General features: G+C 37.5%; 2 protein-coding genes across 3 annotated transcripts; both read right to left on the bottom strand.

The window, feature by feature from the left end:
- Positions 1-28: 28 nt before the first annotated feature.
- LOC104805530 lies at positions 29-4,077 on the bottom strand. 2 transcript variants are annotated; one of them, XM_010530132.1, is made up of 10 exons: positions 3,706-4,077; positions 3,133-3,217; positions 2,859-2,929; positions 2,663-2,751; positions 2,331-2,574; positions 2,077-2,189; positions 1,899-1,989; positions 1,647-1,775; positions 1,001-1,551; positions 29-901 (listed from the first exon to the last, which is right to left on the bottom strand). In XM_010530132.1, the coding sequence occupies exons 1-10, from the start codon at positions 3,901-3,903 to the stop codon at positions 430-432; spliced, it is 2,043 nt and encodes a 680-aa protein (XP_010528434.1). In that variant the 5' UTR covers positions 3,904-4,077; the 3' UTR covers positions 29-429. The 2 variants fall into 2 exon arrangements, with proteins under 2 accessions (XP_010528434.1, XP_010528435.1); XM_010530133.1 differs by having other exon boundaries at positions 3,144-3,217; positions 3,706-3,795.
- Positions 4,078-6,348: 2,271 nt separating this feature from the next.
- Positions 6,349-10,429, bottom strand: LOC104805532 (mitochondrial import inner membrane translocase subunit TIM44-2-like). The gene is made up of 14 exons (XM_010530134.2): positions 10,089-10,429; positions 9,887-9,993; positions 9,547-9,630; positions 9,360-9,435; positions 8,899-8,943; positions 8,383-8,802; positions 8,236-8,304; positions 7,885-7,949; positions 7,742-7,810; positions 7,580-7,652; positions 7,367-7,471; positions 6,978-7,049; positions 6,817-6,879; positions 6,349-6,727 (listed from the first exon to the last, which is right to left on the bottom strand). Exons 1-14 carry the CDS (start codon positions 10,161-10,163, stop codon positions 6,596-6,598), a joined length of 1,455 nt encoding a protein of 484 aa, XP_010528436.1. The 5' UTR covers positions 10,164-10,429; the 3' UTR covers positions 6,349-6,595.
- Between the last annotated feature and the right edge of the window lie 1,356 nt (positions 10,430-11,785).

Consider the following 11,785-nt stretch of genomic DNA (forward strand, 5'->3'; position numbering starts at 1 on the left):
AATCATCGAAAAAAATCAGACTTTTAAATTGACAAAAAAAAATGCATGTAAACTGGAAAAACTACACGAGAAGCCTGTGTTTTGTGGATCAGAAGACATCGAGCTCTTGCAAAACTGATCACCAGAAAGTTCAGAGACAAACGATGATACCACAGATGCCTCCATGAACAAAAAGCTAACAACTTTTTAGGTTAAACAAACTCAGTGGGAACAACAAACCAAAGACTTAAAACTACATATCCTGTCTCTGCCTCCGAGTTCCCGAGTTAGATTTTCTTCCTCGTATCTGCACTTCGTTTCCCTCTCTACATCTTGTCTGTAACCTATTTGTTTGCATATGTCCAGAGCTTTTTCTCCAGATGCCATTGGATGGCTTGCAGGGTTCTTGAGTTGTGGAACAGAACCAATTCATTTGCTTCAAAACTTACCCTATTTATCTCCGCCCTCGAGTTCTTCTTGATCTTCTAGCTGACCTTCTTCCTTGTTAACCTCGGGACTTCCAGTTTCATGGCTAACAGTGTTGTTGTTCTGTCCGTTTCCAAAGAACATTCCGGAAGAAGACGAATCCTCCTCATCGACATCCTCCTCTATCTCATTATCCTTTGATCCTTGAATCTCGACACCTTCCATCCATCCAGGACATCGTTGGGTAACCCCGAGATCAGATTCCACCATCGACACGTTCTTCGCCAGTGTCTCAGGCTTCTTATCGTGTGGTCTGAAACATGAACATTCAGGGACCGGGTGAGCGAGAAAAGAAAGGTGCTTTGACGTTTCGGAAGATTCCTTTAGACCCTCGAGTAAGCTTCTCTTCAGATGCCTTCTCACTGACGTTATCCATGTGTGATTCGCTTCGTACATATGATCCTGGATATCTTCAAGAAGCGCAGCCATCAGTCTCCTGTAATAACCGGAACAAGAGCTTATTATCCATGGCTTTATTATCATAACAGCATCTTCTATACTGTAGTACAAAAAAAAACATGTCAGATAACAGTACCTATCTGGTCTAAATGTTTTAGCAGAAGCAGACTGATAAAGCCGATGACCCATCACCAAACTAGCGAAACTCGGGTGCCCTTTCCCGTCACGATCAAATCCCGGGATAAAGACATCAGCTTCAACACTTACCACGTAATCAATCGCTTCCCACAATAGCTTGTGGGCGTTGGTTCTCAGCTCTATAACAGTGCTTTCGGGCTCGTTGTCACTCTCGGCCACCCATCCCCACCATCCTTCGATGTTATAATACTTTGGTCTTGCGGGTGGAGGCGGAAGAGGGCGAGGGCGTGGCCCCGAGATCTTCCAAGAATCTTGGACCATCACTTCTTCAACCGAAGGAGGTGTCCTTTTGTTATTCTCTTCGAGTTTGGTCTCACGACCGTACATTCTCGTCAGCTCCCATGTTGTAGTGAGAGAAGTCCGATCAACGACGTTCTCAAACATACCATGTAAAGGAATCATCGTTCTCTGCCCACCGAAAACCTCTCCCCCCGCAACATATATGATTGTATCCCACGAGTACCCATAAGCACGTAACAGTACACCAACCTGAACAAAAATAGAGCATTATATGCTATTACGACACATAAACTTAGAATCGATTTAGAATGGTGCTACAGCCACAACGTTTGAAAGATACTTACTTCTTCCGGCATTAGAGGGCATATGCCTTTCATGCGTTTCTGTACTGAATCTACGATAAGCTTCCCCTTGACGATCCCACGTTTTATCATCCAAGCTCGTTTATGCTGAATAAGCTCCGAATGTACATCCTTTTCAGCAGCTCGAACACAAAATTAAGCACATCAAGTTTCAAGATACGATATATCGATAAACAGATTCTGAAAAAAACTCGTGGAATAGAGAAACTTCTTTCACGGTTTGAGGCAAAGTACCTGGAACAGTTCGGCACAGCCATGATAAGCCAAGGCTTCTCTGGTCAAGCCGGGATCATAAGCTATAAAAGGCCGACCCAAAGTTCTCAACCTGCGGTTAGAATTCATTACGAATCAGAAAATGGTGGATCGATATGGTTGAATATCATTAACACAGATCACGAAGAAAGTGAATGACCTTAGCAAGACCCGAGAGGCGAGTTCTTGGACCTCTTGCCTAAACCGCAAGGCGTGAAACGCGACCCTACACCTCAGCCTTTGGTACTCTTCAAGATCACTTGGAAGTTCAGCCTATTCAAAAGAAACTCGATGAACACTATGCTTCTGCTAACATAATAAGATGAGCATAATTATGCAAACCCGAATCAAAGATAAACAATGATCATTAGGTTAGAGAAAACAAGCATCTTAAAACATGGGAAATGATCTTACTTGTAGACAACTGCCATTGGGAACAACGAGTTCAACCACCGAATGCTTGACCAACACGGGTAAAACACGGTGCAAGTAGTAATAAGGAGAAGCACCAAAAGGGATTTTAAAGGAAGGTATTAGTTTCTTTCTTCTAGCCCGTTTGAGTTTCTTCGGTAGAGTTTTAACGATGGAAACATCTTTCGAGAGTGCCGCAATGAAATGCTCCTCGTTGTATAAATAAGCAAAACTCTTGAACTGTGAACTGAAAAAAATAAGGCAGAATGGACATCAGAAACCAGTCACATCAATCATCGGTATCAATGATGGAACACGTTCATCATGGACCGGACCTGATTCCTTTGCTGCTGGTCGTTGATTGGATCTCGGGAACAACCAGAGTAGCATTAAGAAGCCGAGAGATAGCAACCACATCCGGAATCTAAACAAACAAGGCGAGGAAAAAGGATCCATTTTTTTCATCAAAAAGCTGAGGAGAAGCATCATTTAAACATCAGGAAGTTCTTCAGTAAAAAATGCAGGTCTTACCGAGTTCCTAATCTCATGGAAACCACCTTGTATTCTGACAAAGACAAACCCATTTGTCCTAGCAGGAGGATCTGCTAAACACAAAAACACAATTCAATCGATAGATGTGGAGACCAAAATAGCCAGTACAGTAAAGCTTGGCAAAGGTGAACAATTTTCACATTTAGAGCTTATCCAGTTTGTAGTTCAAACTATAACCAAAGGCTCAAAGTATCACAATCTCAGATATGCAGGAAGAACCATGTGATTGTGCAAGAAGCTAATCTAACGTAACCTGCATAGTACCCTCTCGGATTTGCATCTGGCTGTAATGAATCTACATGCCTTGTCGGGCCCCAGAGTCTTCTGTACAGTGGTGTCTGTAGAACAGATTTTCCAACCAAAGAGAAAAGAGTATAAGACCAGAAAGCTACACTATTGCATAAACAGCAAGAAGTTCAAGGGGAAAGAATTACATACATGCATACATTTACATACAAGTGTCTGTGAAATTCGTGAAAATCTAAGAGGTTAACAGTGAATCTTGGTTAAAAGTCTGAAAACAATTAATAAACCCTTAAAGCACCAAAAAGAACAATAATTACGACGAGTTTACAGAAAATTAAGCAAAAAGCTTTGAGCTTTGACCAAAAACAAAAGCACCGCAAAGAACCGAGCGAAAAAATCGGATTTTTCGATGGAATTCAAGATGCCAAGAAGAAAAGAAGAATGGCCCACTTGAAAATATAAACGGGTTCAAATGCTTGTGTGCACGCGGATACACAAATAATGCATCTGAAATCGTCCAATCTATAGGCTGGACACAACAAGGAGAGAAATTGAACAGAAACAGAAAGAAAGATGATACATTTCTGGAAAAGCTTGGAGATTCAAAGATGGGTCTCCACGAGAAGATCGCGACAGGGATCGAGTACTCGGAAATGGCATCGGCGGTGAATCTGGCGAGCAAAAAGTGGACAATGAGAGAGAAAACCGACAGTACAAGCCCGACCAAACCAATCCACTTCATGCGAGACTTCAAGAACAGTTTCCCTTCACCCTTCATCTCTCTCTCTCTCTCTCTCTCAGTTTGTTAACCTAATCGTGGAGAACAGACCAGAGGAAGTGGGAAAGTTAATCGATGGGTCTCCTATTTTTCACTCCGAGTCTTCACAGGAGACGACTGAGAAAGGGATTAGACACGTGCGAGAGCATGTTTGGAGAAGTGGATTGGTGTTTGATCGGACAATGGCTATAGTGTCTCTGGAGATCTTGTCAGTCTTCTCGCTGTTTATTTCACGCTCTTATACCGCGCGTTCACCCCACTTTCGCACCTCGCCTAAAATATTTCCATTTTGGTAACCAAACCTATGTTTTAGTCTTTCGTCTCCTCTTTATTCTCTTTCATGATTGTGGGAGAAAATTCGGTTAAAATATGAAAATAAATTCCTAATATGATACCACATTTGATCCTGCCGCAAATTTGTGATGAGGAAAAACTTTGGATGTGATTCTTTGAATATATATATATATATATATATATATATATAATTATTATGGACTGTATACTTGTAACGCTTGATTTTGAGCAAAATGGGGGATATTAAATAATTAGGATTAGCGTCTTTTTAGCCGTTCAAATTATTTTCTTAATGCTAATCTGTTTTAATGCAAAATTATTGTAAGAAGGATAAAGAGAGGGAAAAAAGGATCCATAAATGTAGAACATTTTTTAGCCGTTTTGATTAAAAAAATTGTCACATTTTTTACTTTTACATATAGGGGTAAAACGAGTTGTGGATCGCGGATCGATTCACAAACCGATCCATATTATTCTGAATCGAGTCTAGAAAAAATTGGGCCAAAAAAGCTACCTCGTCACGAGTCGGGCTTAGTTCGTAGGACAAAAAAATATTTTTTAAAATTTTAATATTTTTATATTTTTTAAAATATTTTTATATACAAATTATATTTTTATTACATATTTGGTTTGTTTTTGTTTAAAATTTTATATTTTATTATATTTTAAATATTTTTTAAATATTAAAATTAGTTTTAAATATTTAGTAGTATTAAAATTTTATTTTTAAAATTTATATATTTGGTTCGTGGACCGGTTCGATTGGCTCATGGGCTAAGACGATATGAGTTGTGTTGATATATTTTTGGTTCGCTAAAAAACAGTCTGGATTGAGGTGGACTAAAATTTTTCCAGATCGGAAGGAGTCGGATTGGGTTAGGTCTCATGAGTGTGTTTTACACCCCTATTTACATTATTAATAAACTATTTTTTCCTTTTGTTTTTGCAATATTTAGTAAACGTATAGTATTAATTTTGGATTTTAAAGTATAAAAGGATAGTAACAGCTAAAAGAGACATCTGCAAGTCAAACCTTCTACTTGAATGCTTCCTATTTGTGAGATTTATTGCCTTGAAACCAATAAATATTCCGAACTTTCTTTATCTCTAAAGTGTTTATTTGAGTTAGACATTCATATGTTATATATAAATATTAAATATATATATATATATAACGTATGAAAAAGTTATATGTACATCTAGAGGACCACTTCAAGAGTTGTTCGAATACGAAGAGAAAGTAAGCAGCTTCAATTATTGAACATCGTCTAGCCCTGCATTATAAAGTTTTCTTTTTAAAAAAAAAAAAGAGTTACCCAAAATTAGCAACAATTAGGTTATACTATGTGTGTGCATAAAAATATTGCAGATATGTTAATTTATTTATTTATTTATTGAACACAATAAATTATATATATATATATCAATAATTTTTATTTTTAGATATTCTAGTTTTATGAGTCAGTTTTTATATGAAAATTTTGTTTCTAAAAGGTTTTATTTTTGTTTTATTTTCCGAATATTTCACATTCAATTTAAAATTTTAAAAACAGACACAATAAGTCGTTTTTTTGGTTAAGCTTTTATCAAATTTAATATAAACACAATTGTTTATTATTTGATTAGATTCTTTAATTAGTTGAAGAATATCCTAACACGACAGAATAGAGAGAGGAAAACGAATAAAATAAAAGACGTGAAATTTGTATTAAAAAAAAAAGAAACGAAAGAGCACCAATATTTTCTGAACCATATGAAAACGATAATACGAAAGACCTAAAGTCCCGTTCTCCGAAGGCTATGTTATCTCAAGGCACATATATAAACTCCATTTTTATTAATTTAAAACTCGACAATATATATAAATATATATTATCCAATACCCCCCGAGTGGCCCAAAGGCACTGGAAAAATATGGATCATAATCCACTTTCTTTTTTTTAATCTCTCAGACAATTTCTTTTAAAAATACTTACCTTCGTGTTTCTTCTTGTTGGCAAGACAATGTCTTGTCCACATAGAACACCACATGTTCCATTGATAAATTAATTTAAAAAACAGCATCTTATATATATGTGTTGGTCGTGAGTTTACGCAGTGTTTGAAATCCGAATGTGAAAAATAAATTCACAAAAATTGTAGTCAATTAGATTTCTAAAATAACTATGTTATTTATTCCTTACCAGGGCCTTTATGACAGAATCAAATAACACAGTTTCAACACAACAAACAGCATCTACTACTATAAATGCAACTCAAAATAAATCAGAAAATTGATCAAAATTTCCTCTAAACCCAGAGAGACCTCCCCTCCCTGGGAACTCCATCAAGATCTAAGGGGAAAAAAATGGAGTGATTTGATTTGATCATACAGTGTGGGTCTGGGTTATGAACTTATTTAGATGAGAGCTTGAACACCAAGCTGCTGCATCTCCCTTAGCCTCCATATCGGATACAATGCGCCTTCTCCGAGCTCTTCTGGCTCCACTTGTTGCATTGCCCACGCGTAGTACACCGTCTGGATCGTATCCTGCACAAGCAAACCGTACGTATTTCGAGTGTAACACGGCGTAAATGTAACGGGTTTTCGGGATTAGATCTTAGTTTGAACTGCCTTACCTTGCCTCCTTCGGTGATTGCCCCGTTTCTGTCACGAACGCAGTAGATTTGTTGCGTTTGGAACTGAAATCATTACATGTGGGAATGTGAGTGAATTGTGTTCCAGGGACCGAACAGGAAGATTTAGGGGTGAAGGAAGAGGAAGAAAATGGCATTATTACCGCCACGATGATTATAGGGGAAGTTCCCATCATCTTTGTCTCTCGTACCTCAACTTCAGATATGTGCAGAAGCTGAATATGACAAGAAAATGCAGTTACTCGAACAAAACCTCACACAAAAGAACCCACACAACATCGGATTTCGAGTTTGGTTTTGGTTTTAGCACAAATAGTTTCATGGAACCACATGTGGGATTGTCAGGAGCTGGTAGATTGAACAAGTCTCGTGACAGGTTTAAAGACAATAAAATCCTCAAGTACCATATTCATAAGAAAAAATTTGATAAAACAACCCTTCTAAGCCCCCACTTCTATTTAGAAACTAGTTTCAATATTCCTTTAAGATGTGCAAGAGAGAAAAATAGGAAGAACTGGGAAAATTTGCTTACCTTGTTGTCATAAAATATACCATGACTTTTGTAAGCATCATGCTCTGCTTTACACCGTTCAATGACTTCAGGGCTACAGTAGTTCTTCAGGGTCTCAACGTCTGCCTGTCGAAAGAAAAAAACTTCGTTAGAAAAAAGGAACGAATCAAGCATGCCAGTTTTCAGAATGATGACAATGCCAAAACAAGGTTCATCGCAAAGCTCAGAATTCACCTTCATATACGCATTAAGGACCGGTCTGATAGCTTCCTGAACTTCTGCTACAAAGTCCGGTAAGGAGAAAGATCTAACCATTAAAGCAGAGAATTTAATTAGCAGAAACATCTTCAGACCAGGTGGATGACGACCAACATTCATGAACTATATATAGCTTACGGATCTCGGCGGCGTATTTCTTTATAAGAAGCAGCGGAATCTGTTTCTTGAAAGATTGTATCATTGATGCTGACCAAAAGAAGGTATACATATCAGTATCTGCAAAGTTATTTCTGAAAGGGATAAGGTAACAGATTACATACTCCTGAATCTTATGAACAATTGGGCTATCACTAGTTTCCCATCTTTCCCTCACGTCCTCCGCAATCTACACATTCCAATCCATGAATAATGTCAGATAAAGCCGCTGGGTGTGCATACTAAACACAATTGGCTTGGAACAGTTAAAGATAGAATATTAGTCTCGTAGGAGTTATGCAGCTATGTCACACGAAGGGAGAGCACAAAAATAACAAAATCTATAAATTGGAAAAGCGGGCTGAGGTACAAGTAAAATATCTTGGCTGCACGGGTAGACGTTTTAGAAACTGCAAAAACAAAATTCGAAAGAAACAGTTGAACGAAAGCCGTGTAAAGAAAGAAAAGACCATTACCTCTTGGCTCTTGTTGACAACAGGTTCACTGATCCCACTTAGACGTTTAAATACAGGATGACCTTGCATCTAAAAAAAAGTGGAGACAATTTCTAGATAAGAGCCTGAAAATATGTTGCAATTGGACAAGACAAGAGGAACATTTACCTTCTCTCTGAAGGCTTCCCATTTCTTTCGCCATATAGGCTGTTTTGTTGGTACAACCACCATTTCTGTTCTCGTACTTCTCTCGCCAGTAAATTGTGGGGTAGGAGTACATTCTAGGTGCTTTTTCTTAGATGGAGCACCACGCAACTCATCCTTCACAATGTCATAGCCCTTCTTTGCCAAGTCAGCAACTTTTGCTTCCTTCAGCTTGGAAAATGCCCCAGAAACCTTTGGTGAAGAAATAGTTGACTTAAACTTTCCAAATAATGTCTCCTGTGAATCGGTAGGACCTGATTGCTGGTGTTGTTTCTCTTCTTCGAAGGTACCAGTGCCTGCATCTTTTGTGCCAGTACCAGCTGTGCTTGTAGACTCTGTGGATCCAGCACTCTCCTGCTTTCCAAACTTCAATGTTTCCTTGACCTAAAACAAAGAAAATAAATAAATAAGGTGAGGTAGAACCATAGAAAAGACATGGCTGCTCTTTCGAAGGAAAGAAAAACAAACGAATAACAAGACCTCTTCTGTGGCTGCTGAGATCTTGTCTTTAACATCAGAAGAAACCTGCAAAATATATGCCAAAACATGTTTAAACGAAGATTCTGTAGCCATCACAATGTCAAGAATCGAAAGTTGACTGAAAAATCATAGGAAAAAACGAATACAACTCAGTATCACATATATCCATCACTAAAGTATCAGCTAGCAAAAAAACAAAAGACAATGCATACAGAAGATAGCTTCAGAAAACAAAAATGTTGACAAACCAAGACAGCAAATTAATACCATAAAAGATCATCAAAATTGCAAACTAGAAAAGGTAAGATACAATTCCAACCAGCAAATGGTTGCATTTATGGATCAATACTGCTTTCTAAACTTTTGGAAGAAAGTTTCGGAATATACCGACGACAGAACAAACAAAACCAGTTCAGGAAAATATAGTGCCAATAAAAAAAGGGCACTCTTTTCAACCGTACCTTTTTCACCACGGCTTCGGCCTCCGACCACACACCTTCAGCTTGCTTATGCAGCTGCTCAGTTGTCTGCTTCGTCCTGCATTTGCCATTTTTACCCATTTCTCAGAGCCTCCCTTGGCAATATACGGTATGTCTTACCCTAATACCTAGAAAGGCTAAACAAATAACAATTACATAAGAAAAGTACCTTTCTTTCAAGCCCTCTTTTACACCTTTCAGCTCTTCGGCTCTCTCCTTCAGCTCCTTCACCGTTCGTTGAAATTCAGGATTGCTGCAACAACAGCAACAATGAACACATTAGTTCAAACCCCATCCTATCATAACAGAACCAAACTAAACACTATCACGATAAAAAATATATGAGAACCAATATTTTATGAGTTCCTCTCTCATCCTCAACTTATCAAAACACTGTATAGGTATGTATCATCGAGCAAATACATAAATTTCAGGCGCAGGCCGACAAACACGCACACGCATATGGAAAGCTTCCCATTATAATTCGGCGTAAAAGAGACACATAATACCTCTCTGCCTCCCCTTTGATTTTCTTCGAGAACTCGCCGAACACACTGAACGGGCGAGGATTCAGGGACCCATGAGCAGGCAGCAACCCTAACCTCGCGTTTACTCTCTAATCACATACGAATTAACAAAGGAATCAGCATCATTACATGTCCTAATCACAAACCTGCTAGAGCAATTCACCAATACGATAATACAACGAACCCGTTGATGCGTCATTTGGACGAAAATCGGATGCTTCGCTATGAGAAAATCCCGGACCAGCTTCCTACTCGCCATTGAAACAGTCCTCGAAACGCCTATTCGATCAAAAACCAAAGAATCCAAGGACCTCCGAACGACGACGAAGGAAAACGAAGAAGAATAACAACAAGAAGACAGATTGAAGACGAGAGAGTAGAATCTTCAACCAGAGAACGAGCTCTGCAAAGGGCGGTGGAGAAGTGCGGCGGCGGAGACGGCGAAAGGGAAGAAAAGAGCCGCCGCGGATCGTGTAACGTTGTTGTAAATGTAAGGTAACAGTGCGACTCTTATTTCTTTCGGCGTTGTTTAGGTTTTTTCCTATATTTTTTTCTAATTTAGTGAAAGAAAAGGGCAAATTGATTTATTTTTCGGTCCGGTTCAAATCCAACCAAATCGGTTTAGCGTAAATGGGACCGTTCCGCTGGTTCGGTTTAGTTTAAAACCGAAAAAAACGAAATAGATACATCATTGAATGAATATTCTCAACAGTCACTCGTATTAAATGGTCTGTAATACGATTGTTTTTTAAAATACAAACCCAAAAACAATTATATAGAAATACAATCCATATTCATTTATTATTATTATTATTGTTGTTACGATAAATTCGACTCGAGTCAGCCGAAATTGAAGGTTTACTGGAATCGAATATTTTAAATCGAAAATTTTCATTTTTATCGTGCGTGTGTTATTTTGATTGAAAAAAGTTTTATGTGCTCTCTCGTAGCGATAGTTGGACTGTATATCCTTCTATGGGGTAAAATCAAGCAAGGATAACTCAGAACCTGTAACCAAACAAGGCCACTTAGATCCGGATGATATTGATAATCGGACATAAAAGGGTTCCAATGAAAATACAACGGATAATACGACAACTGAAAATAAAACAGCGCAAAGATGCATGCAGGCTTCCATTTAGGGGTGCGGACACGACCCATTCCAATCCTACTCGTTTCAATTTATTTTGGTACAGTCCAATCTATTTTTTAACGAACAAAAAAAATCTAATCCAATCCAGATCGCCTTAATCTACGAATTAAAACGAGTCACCCACAAACCAAATATATGATTTTAAAAAATATTTAAAATATAATAAAAAAAAATTAAAATTTTAAACAAAACAAATTAAATATCTAATAAAATATGGAACGATTCATACAAATATGGAACGGTTGGCAAACCAACCTATGAGTTGGACTCATTTTACGCTTCTATTTACACTCGAAAGATACGTAATAGTTCACGTACCGAAAAACATGCAGGGTACTCCGAATTTTATTTTAAAATTCATGCAAAAACGGTCATGGAAATATATATATGTGCATTGACAATTCATAATAAATAAAAAAAATACCACTTGCATTTTCATATTATATTGGTATGTGATGTGGCAAGTCATGAACGTTAATATTACCAAAAAAAAAACAAGATGAAAAGAACACAAACTTTCTTTCAAGTCAAATTTAAAAAAAAAAATACAAAACCCCGAAACTAAAGTTCTATCTATTACACAACATAACACTTATGTTCCTATATATGAAAACAAAAATTTCCAAAACAAAACTTGGGATCTTAACATTACCGATCTTGATTAATTATATATTATCTATATCGAAAATTTATAATATATATATATATATATATATATATATATATAT

Source organism: Tarenaya hassleriana, unplaced genomic scaffold (assembly GCF_000463585.1).
Source record: "Tarenaya hassleriana unplaced genomic scaffold, ASM46358v1 Cleome11, whole genome shotgun sequence".
Taxonomy (NCBI): Eukaryota; Viridiplantae; Streptophyta; class Magnoliopsida; order Brassicales; family Cleomaceae; genus Tarenaya; species Tarenaya hassleriana.

Coding starts and splice junctions, on each gene's coding strand:
- LOC104805530 (XM_010530132.1), bottom strand. CDS start 3,903: ATGAAGGGTGAAGGGAAACTGTTCTTGAAGTCTCGCATGAAGTGGATT. Junction 3,218..3,705: donor CTCCAAGCTTTTCCAGAAAT/GTATCATCTTTC, acceptor TCTGTTCTACAG/ACACCACTGTACAGAAGACT. Junction 2,930..3,132: donor TCCGAGAGGGTACTATGCAG/GTTACGTTAGAT, acceptor TGTGTTTAGCAG/ATCCTCCTGCTAGGACAAAT.
- LOC104805532 (XM_010530134.2), bottom strand. CDS start 10,163: ATGGCGAGTAGGAAGCTGGTCCGGGATTTTCTCATAGCGAAGCATCCG. Junction 7,050..7,366: donor GTATATTTTATGACAACAAG/GTAAGCAAATTT, acceptor TGTCATATTCAG/CTTCTGCACATATCTGAAGT. Junction 6,880..6,977: donor CCCCTATAATCATCGTGGCG/GTAATAATGCCA, acceptor TAATGATTTCAG/TTCCAAACGCAACAAATCTA.